General features: G+C 48.5%; 1 protein-coding gene across 1 annotated transcript in view; it reads left to right on the top strand.

Moving 5' to 3' along the window:
• The window catches only part of LOC144945946 (ceramide synthase 1-like), a 32,085-nt gene extending 14,643 nt beyond the window's left edge, over positions 1 to 17,442 (top strand). The window contains exons 5-7 of the mRNA XM_078874615.1: positions 10,575 to 10,722; positions 12,185 to 12,345; positions 14,213 to 17,442. Of these exons, the coding sequence (XP_078730741.1) occupies positions 10,575 to 10,722; positions 12,185 to 12,345; positions 14,213 to 14,264 (361 nt within the window). The 3' untranslated portion in view covers positions 14,265 to 17,442. The remainder of the gene's footprint in view (positions 1 to 10,574; positions 10,723 to 12,184; positions 12,346 to 14,212) is intronic.
• The last annotated feature ends 1,437 nt before the right edge of the window (positions 17,443 to 18,879 follow it).

The following is an 18,879-nucleotide window of genomic DNA, read 5'->3' as shown; positions in this document are numbered from 1 at the left end:
CCCACCGTGCCGGGGGTTTAGTTGTCGAGTACGCAGGCGGTGCAACCGCACCGAGGCCCGTGAGCCAGAGGGAGGGGGTCCGGGCACTGGGCGACCAAAAGAAGGGAGACGTTGGACAAGTGAGAGGGCCCTCGACTTCATTATTTTCACCGTGGGGGTCGTGGCAACCGTGCCAGGGCCCACTGGGTGTGAGGGACGGGTTTCGGTCACTTGCCCGCGGCTTTTACCCACTTGGCTGACTTTTCACGTCGTTGATACGTGCGACAGTGCAATTACACGGTGGACATTATCTGATGCGATTTGATGCGAGCCCCCTGGGGATGGAACCTGTTACACGTGTTTGTATCCATTTGTCAATGGCCCACTGATTCCGGTTGACCTTATTGCGAAAGCAATTGCTCCATACCCAGGAGAGGAGCGCTGTTAAAAAGGATTTAATTTATAGGAGAGGCTTTGCAATACAATATTGTTTTCTCGAATTTGCTACGCTATTATTTTAGTGGGGTATCCATAAATGGACCACGTGTGTTATGATGTCGCACGGGGTATATTTTGTCAATCCACTGCTGGATGAGTGCCTCTCCACCCCTTGTGATGTTATTTACGTACCTCACCGCATTGGGCAGTGCCAGGGTAGTGAAGGCATGGGTCAAAGAAGCGGAAGCACGGAAGTGCATCACAACAACGCACAAACAATACCGCGTGGGCAATAGACACGACCGACAAGGAAAAGCGACTTTCTGTACGTCAACTTTGATTGAGCTTTTAATTATACAAAAGCGTCTGTAACTTGGTCTTACATCGATTAATTGTAGGTGCGTTAATACTATTTCTGGGTATGTTGTTTCACAACTCTGGTACCAAATCAGTGAATTCTCGTAATTATCAATTTCGTTTCGATGTCCACGTAGCGCTGTTGTTGTTGTTTTTGTTTCCCCCTCTGGTTTGAAAGCAATCGACGGGGTCGTGTCTTACAATCCGGTAGCCGTGTGTGTGTGTGTGAGGAGAGACCACATTTTCATAACTTTATTGGCACCGGGCACAAGTTTGGGACGCATCTTACTTTCAGGAGCATCTTTAGAAAATCCGGAGAGTACGGTGCTAAAAGAACAAAATCATTTGCTGCTGCTGCTTCTGCTGCTGCTGCGTTGGCAGTGGTGCACACTCACAGTAAAGAATAAGGAACAAGCTCAACGTCTATGTGACGTCTATGTATAACGTATGTGTAACGTAAATGTAACGCACGTGTGTGTGTTGAACTTGTTTCGCACCACACGTAGCCAACCGGAGGTTCGGTAAAGCGGCGCGCTTGTGCGCCCTTACAAGGAAGCGGACATAGCAGGTGACATTTCGGTCAACGACCCGTCTTAATGGCACTCGTAGACGGGAGACAAAGGCTGTGTCTTTGGCCTCACTCACAGACGGTTGGGCTTGTGTGTGTATATATATACATGCAGCGAACGTCTGCTCTGAAGCAGGTCCATCGCCCAAAACGCCAGCCATAACCATCATATATATTTTGCAGGCAGTGTCACTGACGGCGTCATCATCGTCGTCGGAGCACCGTGGATGCGAGGGGCTCTGTGCCGCTGCCGGAGAGGGGTCTCTGTTCCCGACAGGGGGTGTCTCTCGGGGTGGTGGTGGTGGTGGTGGGGTTCAGTTTAACACCGAGTAGGAGGCTTTAACGATCAGTATCATCCATAATAGAGGTTTGATGTTTTTGTTGGGTTGGATCGCGTGAATATATGAATGTGTCGTTAAAGCCGCCACCACCCGACACAGCCAATGAGTAAGGTTTGTCACGTAAAGGGAACGTGCCAAGTCGTTACTCGTACAGCACACCGCTTGTGTGTTGGAGAGATTGTAAATGTTGTGGATTTGCTCTCCAATTTTACGCGATCTAACCCAAAATAAAACCTCTATTAAGGGGGGGGGCGGGGTCACTGATGAGCCACATTCCAAGGGATCAGCGCTGGGCCCCGAGCTCCTTGTGGCAACGCCGTCCGAGCGCTTGTGTGCGATGAGTGGCGGCATTTCAAATATTTGCGTACGGGGGAGTGGTCGCTCCGTGGTTTGCTCCACTGCGTTACAGTCCGAGCCGCCCCCCCCCGGCTCCGTTCGCGCTGCAGGCATTCTGTCACGTGGACCTGCTGTGAGCCACCTTCTTGGTAAACTAAAATAACCGACGGTGCACTGTGCGCCTCCTTCCCACGTGTTCAAAACGTGAGACTTTTTTTTCCCCCCACCATAACATCCCATCGAAGGCCACGCGGCCTTCTGGGAGTGGGTTTCTTGCCGGCAGAATTGGTTCTAACGCAAGCAACCTTTGGAGCGGTTTCAACATTAAATTCTCTCGCTCAACGGTCGTGATGCGCTTAAACGAATTTTTTGCCAAAACTGCCGGATGTTTATGGTCAGGCAGGGGCCCTCTGCGTCGGATTATGGATCGACGCGTTACTAGAACTAAAAACACGCGACCGTAAAATAACCGTGGATCGCCATCGTCAAGAACGTGGGCAACAAAAGAAACGAACAGAGCACGACACAACAACGGCCCCGACATATTTGCCTCTCCACCCAGTTTCAACATCCGCACCTGGGGAGACGGAAGGTGTGGTGCTGGCCACCCACCCATCCACCCACCGCTGTGTGCCGTGCCGGTCTTAAACAGGCATTCACACAACACGTACTTATTCCCCAACTGCCCGCGAGGCTAAACACACAACCTTTGTCTTCTTCTTGGTTCTTTCGGTAAAGTCGTGTAGAAGGGAAATAATAAAATAATAAAAATAAAACATAATAATAGAATAATATATTATATTATGCAACGTGTAAATTGTATTATTTTATTATTTCCCTAAAAATAAAACATAATAAAATAATATAATAATATATATTATTTTATGTTTTATTTTTATTATTTCCCTTCTACGTGACTTTACCGAAAGAACCAAGAAGACGAATCCCTGCAGTCACGAAAGTTTCAAATAGAAATTTAACCTTTGTCTTGTTTGCGTGCGTGAGCGCTTGCGTCTCTGCACGTTTGCGGGGATGCCTGCGTGTCAGGACAGTGAGAGCGCTTACCATCGTCCTCTTTGAGTAGTAAGGGGCCCGATTCCCCAATTGCTAGGTCACGATACAGTTTCGTGACTGGGTGCATGTGGTGGCGGAGGCCCCCGTGGAATGGTGTCGATCATCTCGGCAGAATCGTGGGCAGGTCGTTGGCGTGGCCTAACCCACAAATCAATTATTAATCATTATATTGGCTCTGCAAACTTACTCGACGTTAAGCTCACGATATAGTTCTATGTTATATGGTAGCGTTATTGACGGCTGTGCCGAGTGCAACTTTCATTGTGCGTGTAAACATGTTTGTACGGATATCACGTGTGTATAGATGGCTTTGCATGTGCGTATGCGTGTATGTCAGTCTATACTCGTGAGGTTGAGAATTAAAATCCTGGTTAGATGGTTAAGTAAAAAAAAATTCCAGGAAGCTACACGGAGTTATAGGAAGTTCACGCTGCATTGGGTTTTCATCTTAAGATGTTTTCAAATAATGAATGACGATTATTATTTCTTACGTTTTTATCGGGCACAGCGGACCCAACCAAGGGCTTCATAGGAAATCCGGAGCACCCGGAGAAAACCCCCACGCCTTGTGCGAGGGGGCAGCGCTCGATCCCCAACCGCACAGATGGCGGTTAGTTCACTTGCTCGCAGCACCTTCGCCTGGCGAGCCAGCGTAAGGCGACGTCCACCGTAAGGGAGCTTCACAACCCATCTGTGCGGTGATCCGCCAACCCTCGCTGCTGCCTCCATGGTGCTGGATTACAGGCAGCAGTAGCAGCAGTAGCAGCAGTAGCAGCAGCAGTAGCAGCAGCAGCAGTAGCAGCAGTAGTAGCAGCAGCATTAGCAGTAGCAGCAGTAGCAGCGTAGCAGCCGGCAGGTCGAGGGGGGGTTAACTCGGCCAATCAACCCTGACATGGCCCGCCCCTGTTGGACATCTGTGAGAAAGAGCTTCATAGCTCATCGGATTCCTCGTGCAGTCTAAACAAATATTCTGATGATTCTGAACCGTCCAGGATCGGCGATCAAATGAACGCCACCATGCGGGGGAAGATTGGCAGTGATTGTCCTACGGAAAATCACGCTTCTCCCCCCCCCCCTCCCCACCATAGTAACGTGGAATTTCCGCCACTGGCTCAGGGCTGTAAATGAGAGCTGAGCATTGCTTCGTTGTTCATTTGAGCAGGAAACCGCTTAGAAAATATAGATATGAACTTATGTATGTAAGTGCTTGCATACAATTAACGAAATTGACTCGCCACCTTCATCATTATATTCTTGGTTCTTTCAGTAAATAATAATTTATTTATTGTTTCCCTTCTACGTGACTTTACCGAAAGAACTAAGAGTATGAATCCTTGCAGTCACGAAAGCTTCAAATCTAGAAGAGGGCCTGTACTCTGTTACGTAAGGAAACGAATACATATGCTAGGTTAACATTTCAGGCAATGGACTTCATAGCGGAAAGGCAGCATATATATATTTATATATGTTAACTTTTAGATGTGATAAGCTCTCCGACCCTTGTACACCACTTGTACACCACTGCCAGCACGGCTTCTTAGAAGTTTTTTTTTTATGATTCGCATGCGTACGTGTGTGTGTTCGTGTGTGTGAGCATGCCTACGTATGCACGTGTGGGGAGAGGATAGTGCAACGGTCAGCGCGTTGCGCGTTGAACCCGGTGACCCGAGTTCAATTTCCGCTCACGGCCAACACCGGTGACGATTATTTGAACCGGTCCTGGGCTTCCGCTAGGTCGACTCAGCCTCAAATGAGCACCTGGTGAGGTGTATAGTAAACATCGCCACTCGGGAGACAAAGGCGGCCGGGCTTGGCGCTGGCCCCCCACCCCCTCGTGTGCCGCGCCGATCTTCACAGGCGCTCCATAACAGCACTCGCCCCAACAGTCTGTTAAGGCTATACTGGGGAGCTTTGTCTTTGTGTGGGGAATAGTGGCGCAGTGGTTAGCGCACTGCGTGAGGGACCCAGCGGAGACCCGAGTTCAATTCCCGCTCGCAGCCAACATCGAGTGGGGATTTGGCTGAGCCAGTCCTGAGACTCCCATAGATCGACTCAGCCTTAAATGAGTACTTGGAGTGGTGTGTATGAGACATCAGCAGGAGGGAGACAAAGGCGGCCACCAGAGGTGGGACAAAGTCATTGTTATGCAAGTCCAAGTCGAGTCGCAAGTCATCAAATTCATGACTCGAGTCTGACTCGAGTCCAAGTCACATGACTCGAGTCCACATCTCATAGGTGGGACAAAGTCATTGTTATGCAAGTCCAAGTCGAGTCGCAAGTCATCAAATTCATGACTCGAGTCTGACTCGAGTCCAAGTCACATGACTCGAGTCCACACCTCTGGCGGCCACCATCACTCCCTCGTGTGCCGTGCCGGCCATCGTGGGTGATCGCCAACAGCACTTGCCCAAGTAATCTGTTAAAGGCTATATGGGGGATCTTTGTCTTCGAGTGTATGTGTAATGATTAGGCAAGTAAACATTCACATACTCATTGATTATTAATCTAAAGAGAAAAATGCATTGTACGTTGCCAGTGAGAACTAATTCTTCTTTACGATTTGTCCAGATCATTACCGAGTAGAGCGGAGCGCTGTCGCAGTGATTAGCGCTACGGACCCGGCCACCTGAGTTGGATTCCCAGCCACGGCGAGAGATTTCTCAACCAATGTTGGCCACCACCACCACCACCACCACCGCTCTTGATTAAACCTGCACTGACCAGCGTGGTGTGAAGTATGGTTAAACAACCCCCAATAACTCTGGGAAAGCCCTTTTGAAGTAACTGAATAATGTGTGTATGTTGAACTTTTTTCGCACCACACGTAGACAATCTTGCTAATCAGATGTGCAGGGAAGGACACTCAATGAACTACAACAAACGATCATGGGACCTCCTTTGCAAGTACCAAAATATGAGGATAGGTTTTCCCCTTTTTTTCTGGCAACAAAACAGGTGTGTGCACCAATCAGTTTCAAAGACAATGCATACATTTCGATTTAAAGCTTTCGTGACTGCAGGGATTCATCTTCTTGGTTCTTTCGGTAAAGTCACGTAGAAGGGAAGTATTATTTTATTACTTCCCTTCTACGTGACTTTACCGAAAGAACCAAGAAAATGCATACATTATCAGAGTATGTTTTTTTTTGCATTCTGACCACAAGTATTGTGGTTAATGCAGACATGATTCCTTGTAAAAGGTTTCAGTTTGGTGTTTTAACATCTTAACACCGGTTTTGTTACCAGAAAAAAGAGGGAAACCTACAACCAACGAGTTCTAAAGAAAGGAGTTTCCAATCTCGATGATGATTTACAAGTGCAGAGCTCCAGTCGCTTCCTAATATCGGGAGGAAGAGCGTTCCAGACGGCCACGGAAGCGTGTCTGAAAGAGGGCGATGCAGTGACCACCGTCTTTAATGTAATGGGTGTAAGGGGTCGTCATCAGAGGCAGACTGTTTTAAAGGTTTTGGTTAAACCTTCAAAACCTTTAAAACCATCTGCCTCAGCAGCTTTCCTTTCTTTTCCTCCTGATGACGACCGCTTGCGTTGCGATCGAAACGTCGTAGTTTTTTTTTGTTATTTTCTTTTAATCTATTGACGTGACTTTACCGAAAGACCCAAACAATATGAATTCCTGCAGTCACGAAAGCTTTAAGCCAAGGGTGTAAAAAATGTTTGCGCATGTATACAGTCAAGTAGTGCGCGGGTGCTATATGTCATCACGTGGAGTGAACCAAACTGTACAAATGAGAAGAAAATAAAAACAAACAATGTGCAATAAAAGAAGGGCAACGGTGTTTGGAAAGACCATGCAGGACGCTTGGATTACGTGACGCGTTCCAAGACGCGCATTACACTGTGTGACAAAAAACATTTCGTTCCTGGGTAGTAAGTGTTATTTCCTAATTGCTTATGCCTGAAAAGTACAGAAAATGGCTATTATTCCCCACAAACTTTGCTTTTGTGACCAGGACAGTGATATTTTGAAATGTACCTATTTTCAATGTGAAAACGTGGTGTGCATTTGTGTATTTTCGTTCGCCATACGGTCAGAAAAAAAACAACAACATATTAATCAAAATTAACACGTATTATATACTAAAGTAATACAAAAATTACTACTTGCTGTTCGACAGATCGTGTCCGTGCTGTGTCACTGTGATGTTCTTGCTGGATCATGTTGTGTTCACCTGCTTGCCCCTGATTGTGTTCATGCTGTGTGTCTCTGTGGTGTTCTTGCTGGTTCGTGTTGTGTTCACCTGTGTACCCTGTGTTGTGTCCATGCTGTGTGTCTCTGTGTTGTGTCCATGCTGTGTGTCTCTGTGTTGTGTCCATGCTGTGTGTCTCTGTGTTGTGTCCATGCTGTGTGTCTCTGTGTTGTGTCCATGCTGTGTGTCTCTGTGTTGTGTCCATGCTGTGTACCCTGTGTTGTGTTCATGCTGTGTGTCTCTGTGGTGTTCTTACTGGTTTGTGTTGTATTCACCTGTGTACCCTGTGTTGTGTCCATGCTGTGTGTCTCTGTGTTGTGTCCATTTTGTGTACCCTGTGTTGTGTCCATGCTGTGTGTCTCTGTGTTGTGTCCATGCTGTGTACCCTGTGTTGTGTTCATGCTGTGTGTCACTGTGGTGTTCTTGCTGGTTCGTGTTGTATTCACCTGTGTACCCTGTGTTGTGTTCATACTGTGTGTCTCTGTGTTGTGTCCATGCTGTGTACCCTGTGTTGTGTTCATGCTGTGTGTCTCTGTGGTGTTCTTACTGGTTTGTGTTGTATTCACCTGTGTACCCTGTGTTGTGTCCATGCTGTGTGTCTCTGTGTTGTGTCCATGCTGTGTACCCTGTGTTGTGTCCATGCTGTGTGTCTCTGTGTTGTGTCCATGCTGTGTACCCTGTGTTGTGTTCATGCTGTGTGTCACTGTGGTGTTCTTGCTGGTTCGTGTTGTATTCACCTGTGTACCCTGTGTTGTGTTCATACTGTGTGTCTCTGTGTTGTGTCCATGCTGTGTACCCTGTGTTGTGTTCATGCTGTGTGTCTCTGTGGTGTTCTTACTGGTTTGTGTTGTATTCACCTGTGTACCCTGTGTTGTGTCCATGCTGTGTGTCTCTGTGTTGTGTCCATGCTGTGTACCCTGTGTTGTGTCCATGCTGTGTGTCTCTGTGTTGTGTCCATGCTGTGTACCCTGTGTTGTGTTCATGCTGTGTGTCACTGTGGTGTTCTTGCTGGTTCGTGTTGTATTCACCTGTGTACCCTGTGTTGTGTTCATACTGTGTGTCTCTGTGTTGTGTCCATGCTGTGTACCCTGTGTTGTGTCCATGCTGTGTGTCTCTGTGTTGTGTCCATGCTGTGTACCCTGTGTTGTGTTCATGCTGTGTGTCACTGTGGTGTTCTTGCTGGTTCGTGTTGTATTCACCTGTGTACCCTGTGTTGTGTTCATACTGTGTGTCTCTGTGTTGTGTCCATGCTGTGTACCCTGTGTTGTGTTCATGCTGTGTGTCTCTGTGGTGTTCTTACTGGTTTGTGTTGTATTCACCTGTGTACCCTGTGTTGTGTCCATGCTGTGTGTCTCTGTGTTGTGTCCATGCTGTGTACCCTGTGTTGTGTCCATGCTGTGTGTCTCTGTGTTGTGTCCATGCTGTGTACCCTGTGTTGTGTTCATGCTGTGTGTCACTGTGGTGTTCTTGCTGGTTCGTGTTGTATTCACCTGTGTACCCTGTGTTGTGTTCATACTGTGTGTCTCTGTGTTGTGTCCATGCTGTGTATCCTGTGTTGTGTCCATGCTGTGTGTCTGTGTTGTGTCCATGCTGTGTACCCTGTGTTGTGTTCATGCTGTGTGTCACTGTGGTGTTCTTGCTGGTTCGTGTTGTATTCACCTGTGTACCCTGTGTTGTGTTCATACTGTGTGTCTCTGTGTTGTGTCCATGCTGTGTACCCTGTGTTGTGTCCATGCTGTGTGTCTCTGTGTTGTGTCCATGCTGTGTACCCTGTGTTGTGTTCATACTGTGTGTCTCTGTGTTGTGTCCATGCTGTGTACCCTGTGTTGTGTCCATGCTGTGTGTCTCTGTGTTGTGTCCATGCTGTGTACCCTGTGTTGTGTCCATGCTGTGTACCCTGTGTTGTGTCCATGCTGTGTGTCTCTGTGTTGTGTCCATGCTGTGTACCCTGTGTTGTGTCCATGCTGTGTACCCTGTGTTGTGTCCATGCTGTGTGTCTCTGTGTTGTGTCCATGCTGTGTACCCTGTGTTGTGTTCATACTGTGTGTCTCTGTGTTGTGTCCATGCTGTGTACCCTGTGTTGTGTCCATGCTGTGTGTCTCTGTGTTGTGTCCATGCTGTGTACCCTGTGTTGTGTTCATGCTGTGTGTCACTGTGGTGTTCTTGCTGGTTCGTGTTGTATTCACCTGTGTACCCTGTGTTGTGTTCATACTGTGTGTCTCTGTGTTGTGTCCATGCTGTGTACCCTGTGTTGTGTCCATGCTGTGTGTCTCTGTGTTGTGTCCATGCTGTGTACCCTGTGTTGTGTTCATACTGTGTGTCTCTGTGTTGTGTCCATGCTGTGTACCCTGTGTTGTGTCCATGCTGTGTGTCTCTGTGTTGTGTCCATGCTGTGTACCCTGTGTTGTGTCCATGCTGTGTACCCTGTGTTGTGTCCATGCTGTGTGTCTCTGTGTTGTGTCCATGCTGTGTACCCTGTGTTGTGTTCATACTGTGTGTCTCTGTGTTGTGTCCATGCTGTGTACCCTGTGTTGTGTCCATGCTGTGTGTCTCTGTGTTGTGTCCATGCTGTGTACCCTGTGTTGTGTCCATGCTGTGTACCCTGTGTTGTGTCCATGCTGTGTGTCTCTGTGTTGTGTCCATGCTGTGTACCCTGTGTTGTGTCCATGCTGTGTGTCCCTGTGTTGTGTCCATGCTGTGTACCCTGTGTTGTGTCCATGCTGTGTGTCTCTGTGTTGTGTCCATGCTGTGTGTCTCTGTGTTGTGTCCATGCTGTGTGTCTCTGTGTTGTGTCCATGCTGTGTACCCTGTGTTGTGTCCATGCTGTGTGTCTCTGTGTTGTGTCCATGCTGTGTGTCTCTGTGTTGTGTCCATGCTGTGTACCCTGTGTTGTGTCCATGCTGTGTACCCTGTGTTGTGTCCATGCTGTGTGTCACTGTGGTGTTGTCATGCCATTTTTTATGCCAGTGTGGTTCTCGCCGTGCAGCATTTCGCGATGCAATTTGCACAAACGACGCTCCGCAATTATTATAATTGCTATTATTGATATTTACGAGACAAAACGCTTCGCATTGTTACGTTTTACTTATTCACGTGGGGCCCTATTTAAAAAAAAAACCTGACATTTATCGACCGCCCCCCACCGTGGTAAATTTCTCGATGCGACTCCGGGTTTGGCGGAGTGGCCGCACGTTTCCTCTGCCCACCGTCTGCTCCCCACCCCCCCCCCACTCTGCCCCCCCACCCCACCCCGGTGGTGCCGTGGCCACGCAGGTTCGTGTGCCGCCTCTACTGGTTCCCGCTCAAGGTGGTGCACACCACCGCCGTCACGGTGCTCACCGTCATCCCGAACATGCCCTTCTACTTTTTGTTCAACTCCCTGCTCATCATACTCACCGGCATGAACGTCTACTGGTTCTCGGTCAGTCGGAGCTCCCCCCCTGCCACCCCCCTCCACCCCGCTTCACCCCCCAGGTTCTTGTCAAATAAAATAAAAACTCGCCCAATTATTTCAACTGCCGAGCACGGGAGATTGAGTCGAAACCGGCGACCCTCGGTATTCTAATCGCAGTCCGCTCGTCACGTATTTACGTGTGTGTAGAACTTCTTTCGCGGCGTACGTAGACAACCGCGCTGAATGGAGTTGCGGGGCAAGGACAGCAAACTAAACACTCAAAGCGGTGCTGAAGAAATGAGTTTTCAATCTAGATGACGACGATTTATAAGTGCATATCGGAAGCAAGACCATTCCAGACGGCCACAGAAGGGCATGCAGTGACCGCCGTCTTGTTTTCTTCGCTGCGCTATGGAACCGGGCCACCCGAGTTTGATTCCCGCTCGCGGCCGCCAACACCAGCGACGATTATCTGAACCGATCCTGGGCCCTTCCCTAGGTCAACTCGGCCTCAAATACGTACCCGGTGCGGTGTGTGTATGTATATTGAACTGCTGTCGCACCGTACGCAGCCAGCCGTGCTAACCGGTATGTAAACATCGCCACTGGGGAGACAGAGGCGGCCGAGCGTGTGCAACCCTGGGGGTAACACGCAGAGCGTTGCACGGATGGATTCAATAATCCATTGCTGTATTGCCACTTGCTGGCCACCTCACAGCCCCAGACTATCACGTCCCGCCACTAACCAGGTTCAAGCCCTGCTTTGCTTCGGAGTTCTGACGAAATCGCACATATTCAAGGTGGTGTGTCCAGAGCGTTTATGCATGAACACGCTGCACACTTTGTACCTCATTAATATTGTATGCACATTAAGCTGTTGCAACGGCAACACTGATAGACGATAGATATTCTTTTTTACGTTGCATCATTGACAGGAACAGTCGGTCCAGTAGATAGCGTGATAACTATTGCGTGTGTGTGTGTGGGTAATGATACAAATGTACGGTTGACCTTTCTTGTCTAATACATGCTTGTGTAGACTCCATGCAGCCGACATCGGAACATCTAATCAGAGGCCGTAATAGCTGCCGGTTTTAACCGTTTGGACTCTCAAATGTGGAAAGAGAAAGAAAAAAATACCTCAATTATTTTACCCGTACAGACGTCGCACAGCCGCAGATAAGCAAAGCGCTGGGGAAAAAAAACCGAATAAACCCAACGAGGTTACGGACTCGCTGTGAATTCTCAGAATGTGGTGTTTCGTTGCCTTCTGGAAATGCAGCATTAATCTGTAAGCTTATCAGGTAAATACAAAGGGCACACGTGGCAAAGAAAATCGCCTGTCAGTTAACCGCAAAGTTGGCGGGGGCAACAGCAATCTAAGAACTCCGACCTGCCCAAGCCCATAAACACGTGGCAGAGGTGTCGTTTTATTGTCTGATCTGTTCCCTGTTACCGGCGCCCTCACCCCTGCCCCCTCGCCCCGTAGTTCATCGTGGCCTTCGTGGCGAAGGTGCTGACGGGGCAGATGAAGGAGGTGGACGATCTGCGCGAGTTCGACGTGAATGAGCGAGTGAGCACGGGCCCGGAGGGGGAGGCGGCGACGCAGGGGGAGCGTCGGTCTCGCGCGAAACGCGGCAAAGGAAAAGGGTGAGTGAGCAAGGCCGCTTCCCCGCAGTTTCCATCCGAATCCGTCTTTCGCTCCTCTGCACCTCTCGCGTGGCTCTTCCCAGTTTTTTCCTTCCGTCAATCGAGTGAAAAACGGTTGAGCACATGGGTAGGATGGTGTGCCTTTCCGGGCCCTTCCCCCCTCAACCATTATATATACGGAGTGGTAGCTCTTGTAATCTCTCATTTATTTGATACAGCTGTCGTGGCTGTGACGGTTCCACCTGAAGACGGAAGCTTGTGTTGCCTCCGAAACGTCGTGATTTATATTTATTTATTTATTTTACTTTTCTTAATTTTAATTTTTACCAAAAAAACCTAAGAATATGAACCGCACCTCTGTTTAAAAGTTGATCGCACTGAAGACTGCAGGCCGCACGTCCACCCATCGCCGTTTGTCATTTGTTCCTCACTCGCAACACCGGTTCCGCAGCTGTCAACTCAAAAGGGAAATGTTGAGCAAAGCTTGCAAAGTGTGTGACCACAGCGGCTTCGTGAACTCGCCGTTGCGCAATGTAGAATAGACCAAATACCAAATGTGCATGCTTATTTTTTTAGTCAATGGGCTCTTTACTCCCCTCCTCCATCCCGGATTTTTCCACTCGCACTATCACGGCTGTGCCATCAGAACAATCCAGAAGTGGAGGTGCATTTTATTTCTTTGGACAACGGCACTGAAACCGCGCACCAGTTTTTGTAATTGTCACGATTTAGAATGTTTATTTATTTATACTGGTAGGAACCTCCTGGTTCCATCAGCCCACAGGGGATTATTGTGTCTCTCCGTCCATCGTGCAGGGAGGGGCTGGGTGGGGAGGGAGGGGCTGGGTGGGGAGGGGAGGGGCTGGGTGGAGAGGGGTTTTAACCGCTCCGTCTCCGTGGTGGACGTAGCTTTGGGGCATCCGTCCTCCCTCCTTTGGCTGCCACCCTGTCGTCAGTCTCGCTCGCCGGCCGTCGATCGTCCACTCCAGCGACAACGCGTCCTGCCCCAGCCCACGTTGTTTCCTCATTGGCCAACGCGACGTCTGTAACGTGCATTTGGCTGGCCATCGAACAAAGGCGGTGGTCACCGCATGGCGTGCTTTTCAGATGCGCTCCTGTGGCCGTCTGGAACACTCTTCCTTCCGATATTAGGAAGCCACTGGAGCTGTGCATTTTTAAATCATCTAGATTGAGAACCCATTTCGAACTGATTTTTGTGTTTAGTTTGTTGTTTTCCCCCTCCGCACCTCCAATTAGCACGCTTGGCTTTGTATTGTGCGAAAAAAGTTCTACGTAAAAATGTTCTCTAATCCACGTGACCCTCTTTCTGTTTCTCGCTGTAAGCGCAAGCGGACACTTTCCACGCTCCTTTAAACACATTTCGGCTTTCGTTCCATTTTTTTGTCAATGTCCAGTATTTGCGATTCATACGTCATAGCAGGTAATATACACCGATTAAACACTCTTTTTAAGGGATAATGGTATGTTTACTTTGCACCGTCCTGTTCAGCTTTCCAAAATCAATGAAAAATATGCTCTCGTCCGGCTCTTACGTCATTATTTTTTTAATCGGTCCACCTTCAATAACCTCCCGAAGTAGACACACACACGCACACACGCACATACACACACACACGCACATACACACACACACGCACGCACATACACACACACCGCTCTGCTGTGGCCTCCACTCGCGTCCCCTCCGACAGATTCCCTCGTTGGCTTCGCGAACTTTGTAGAGCACGCGCGTGCCACCTTCGTTGTTGTTGTGCTTCTCGCGCGGATTTATCGGTGCGTTCGGCAAAGCTCGCGCCGAAATCACAAACCTCATCGGCGCTTTCTCCCCCTTCCCCGTCGCGTGCAGCGAGGCTCAGGAGAACGGCCTGCAAAGCGGCGGTGGCAAGAAGCAGCAGTGAGTGCGAAGTGCACGCTGCCGGGAGGCGCCCCTGCGACTTCTCCCTGTGCGCGTCTCCGACAAAACCATGGGGGGGGTGGATCCGGCCACAAAAAAAAACCCAAAGTTTCTTTCCCCAAGCCACAGCCACCGTCCTCCCCCTTCCTCCGAGGGATTTGGTTTGCTCCACAGCTGACTGCCGGTCTGCAAGTGTGAGAGTTGGTCACGGACCATTCCATTTTGAATCGAGGTGGGGATTTTTTTCTTTTATAATTCGTGTTTGGGGAGGAAGAAAAAAAACTGGCGTTCCGTCCAGCTATTTGCTTTCCAGCCGGCGTGTGGCCATGCTGCTGTTGGCTGGGGGAGTGGCGCCCTTGTGCCAAGAGTCGGAATTCGCGGAGTCAAAAACGAAGATGCGGGGGAGGTTTAAAATTGTTTTGTTTTCCAGCAGCGGTCTCGGGCTTGGAGAAGGACGCTTCCATTGCGACGTCTTTTTATCCTCAGCAGGCAGACTTCTGTAAATGACAAACCCCTTTCAATGAGCACCGTTGTGTTGAGTAAACTTCACGTGTTTTTTAATTGACATCTCTCTCCGCTCAGCGGACGACACTGTTTACAGAGTACGTGTCATTTTTTAAAATATTGCTTCATGTGTTTTAAAAAAAACGAAACAGAGAAAGCGTGAGAGTTAATCTTGGCCCCCCTCCCGCCCCTCTCGTTTGAAGCTGCTCTCTAGAGACATCTGGAGCCCGTGGTTGTTATTGCACATTCGCCACAACAGGAGCGAATGTGTTGTCATGCCCTCTGCCCCTAGTGAACAAATACGCCCTCTTGTGGATCGATCCCGGCCTTTGCGTGCGAGCGTGGCTTCTTCGAACAATAACGACACAAATTGAGAAGCAAACGAAATGAAAATGAGGGGGGGGGGGGGCCCTTTGCTAGTGGAGTGGGGGCTGTCAGGGGTTAGGGGTTAGGGCTAAGGTCAGCACGAGGTAGACGGGTAACAATTCACCTCCACTTCACGTGTGATTCAAGGAATTGTCAGGATTCTGGGTAACGTTTTTTTTTACGAATGTTTTTTAAATTCTCATTGTGGCTTGTTTGTTTTGATTGTCGTTCCGTCGACGTGATTTGAATTATTAGTTACTACACGCATAATTTTATAAATGTATCATGAGCTGCACGATCGCTTTTTAATCGATGGGTCAATGTTTGAATGCTTCGTGACAGTGATAAGTGTTGCTTGTCGGTTCTGGGTCGGTTGTGTTTCCGGGATATGGCGAAACTACAACGATGTCATCCATGATTAAATCAACGATAATCCTACTGCCCGCTTTGCAAGATATATCACTATTATCTTGCCTCATCAGAAAACTTTCTCCAATATTTATTTTCCTTCCAGAAGGAATATTACATGGTTCGGAATAAGAGTTAAAATAAAAATGCAACGTATCACGCACCGTGTAATGGGTGCTTTATAAACACGTGTTCCTGATTGACGGCATAGTTGGTTATGTAACGCCACCGTTATAAGCAATCGGACACATTTTTAAGTCCCGGCGATTTCCGTCGACTCGTGGTGGGATTGTGTTGAGCGAAACTGCAGTCGAAGATCTTTGAAGGAGCGATATTCTTAATTCTTGATCAAAGGACTTCAAATCAATGAAAACAATAATTAAAAAAATTGCAATCGTACAAGGAACTGCTATTGCGATACTCATCCTAATTTTAATATCGTATCGCGATCATGAAACTTTTTTTTTCATATAGTGGCAACCCCGGGGTTATGCATTAGCTTCGCGTTCGGTTGGCTATCACGTGCTGGGGATCCTCAAGCTGCTTGCCATCATCATCACCACCACCGTCCGGCCTTCTCGCTCATGCGCCGATTTCATGTTCATCGCTGGCATTTGCAGAGCCATATTCTTAGGTTTTTTCCGGTAAAGTCACGTAGGTAAAAAATTAAAATTAATAAAAAATAAAATAATTTATTTTACTTTTATTAATTTAAAATTAATAAAATAAAAATAAAATAATTTATTTTACTTTTATAAATTTTAATTTTTTACCTACGTGACTTTACCGAAAAAAACCTAAGAATATGAATCCTTGCAGTCACGAAAGCTTCAAATCTAGAATTTGCAGAGCCGCCAATGCCAGGCGGGGTGGCTGGGATGGGTGGGTGGTGTGGGGGGTCCATGCAGGGGTGTCTACGACATCACGCACACACGCGTACACACAAGACACGCACGCGCACACACACGCACACACGCGCGCGTGCATCTATCCCCCAAGGCATCGTCAAGCTCGGCTCCTGGTTTCGGCCCATTAATCACAATGACCTCGAATTAAGCCCCATCGGAGGGGGAGGGGCTGTGGATGGGAGGGACGGGTTGTGAGCGGGCTTGGCTATGAGAAGATTAATAGTGGGGGTAGGGGGGGAATTTGAAATTGTGTGGGACAGAGTTTGCACGACGCTTTTGCAACCTTCCCAAGTCTGATGATGACCAAATCTACAGCCACATTACCGTAAACGCGCCCAACCTCAAAAGCCAAAGCGGGTTCGAACCTCGTGAGGTCTCGGATGGGTGACCACCAGGGGCTTGCCAGGTGTTGTGTGGCCAGGAGATGGCAGTGGTGAGTGTGTGTGACCCCCCCCCCCTGATTTGGTAGTCTGGTGTTTGTTTTGAATAAGGGCAAACACTCATTTAAGGAATTGGCCAAACGTGCCAAAAGCTGTGGGACCCTCCTGAAAAAAAGAGAGCCTTGAGACTCACGCTTTCCTGGTTAAATAATTTGCATTAATGTGCATGTTGGTGTGTTAGACGTACACCGATGGACGATTGATGAATGAAGGATGTGTCCATGTTGACCGCTGGCCAGACGAGTGGTGGGTCGTCTCGCAGAGATAGCGGTCAGATGTCCAGTCCAGGGCCTGAAAGCGGTGATGAACTCCTGTGAACAATGACTAGCAAAGTCGCACCGCAGTGCGTGAATCGTGTGCAGTGAAACCCGGTGTGTTAGTGGCGGTTCGGTCTTCACTGTGGCCCTCTCTCTAGGAGAGAATTTCCCCCGGTAAATGTGTCCCCCTTTCAATCCCTAAACCCCCTTTCAGTGTTACTGATCGGGAACGGGCGTTTGGAACAGCGGTGTTTTGTTGTATTAAACCGTGGCAGGAATTAAACAGTACAAACATTGAACTTTGTGTGTTTTTCCCACTTTGTTTTTGGCGTTCGTGTTTTATATTCGGGGAAGCAAATCGACGTTTTAGTCACCCTGGCCAATCCATCGCAGGACACGGCGTGTGTTCTGTTATGAAAACTACACAGAACCTAAACCAGTTGTGACAAAACTCACCATACCAGCTGAGCAACACCAAATGCCCGAATGTGTATCGATCATCCTTTGGGTGAGAATGGCAATCATTTATTTTCAATTGTGCCACGGAGTGGTGGCGCTGCGGTTAGGGCACCGCGCTGTCACCAGCCCATCGATCCGAGTTGTTTTTTGTTTTATATTCTTAGGTTTTTTTCCGGTAAAGTCACGTAGGTAAAAAATTAAAATTAATAAAAGTAAAATAAAATAAAAATCACGACGTTTCGGAGGCAACACAAGCTTCCGTCTTCAGGCGGAACCGTCACAGCACGATAGCTGTATCAAGTAAGAGAAATACCAAGAAAACAGTATTTGTATATATACTGGTTGAGGGTGTTTGTTTGTTAATCTCGGCCAGGGTTTTTCCGCGGAGTGACATCTGAACGGGTGTCTGCTTGCCCAGCTTGGCCGGGCATGTCTCCGTAATCCTCAAACCACCCCCGTTACCGACACGGCGTCAGGAGACCTTCATCCAGCAGTGGATAATCGAGGGGGCGGTAAGTGAACGGACTAAAGGCACAAGTCGCCCATGAGTTATCGTCCCGCGGGGATTAAAACATCTCTGCGGAAATGGCGTGCGGTGAAGGGCGAGTTCCAGACGAACGTTTACAGCCGAATTCAGGCGTGACTAAATACGGCGAAACAAACATTTAGTTGTGTGTGTGTGGTGTGAGAGGGTTGTGTGTGTGTGGTGTGTTGCGTGCGTGTTGTGGTGTGTGTGGTGTGTGTGTTGTGTGAGAGCGTTGTGTGTGTGTGTTGTGTGGGTGTGTGTGTGGTGTGTGTGTTGTCTGTGTGTTGTGTTGTCTGTGTGTTGTGTGTGTGTGGTGTGTGTTGTGTGTGTGTTGTGTGTGTTGTATGTGTGTGTGTGTGGTGTGTGTTGTATGTGTGTTGTGTATCTGTGTGTGTTGTGTGTCTGTGTGTGTGTGTGTGGTGTGAGAGCGTTGTGTGTGTGGTGTGTGTGTCTGTGTGTGTGTAGCTGGGACACATCTGGGATGAGTGGAGTGCGGTGAAGAGGCATCGCGAGCGAGAGGCGCAGCGGCGCAGATTCACGGCGGCGCCGCGTCCCTCGATTCCGTGCCGCGAAACTACATCGCGAGTTTTATTTAAATTAAAACCAGCCCGTTATTTAGTTAATGATGTCTGGTATTTAACAATAAAACAATCCTTTCAGATTGACGAGCATGTGTTTATGAAGGTTATGTTGTGTATATTTCACACCGCACGTAGCCATCCGTGCTAATCGGAGGAGCGGGTGAAGGATG

Source organism: Lampetra fluviatilis, chromosome 39, assembly GCF_964198595.1.
Source record: "Lampetra fluviatilis chromosome 39, kcLamFluv1.1, whole genome shotgun sequence".
Classification (NCBI taxonomy): Eukaryota; Metazoa; Chordata; class Hyperoartia; order Petromyzontiformes; family Petromyzontidae; genus Lampetra; species Lampetra fluviatilis.
Note: the sequence above shows the minus strand (reverse complement) of the source record. Positions and strands in the feature narration are given on the sequence as shown.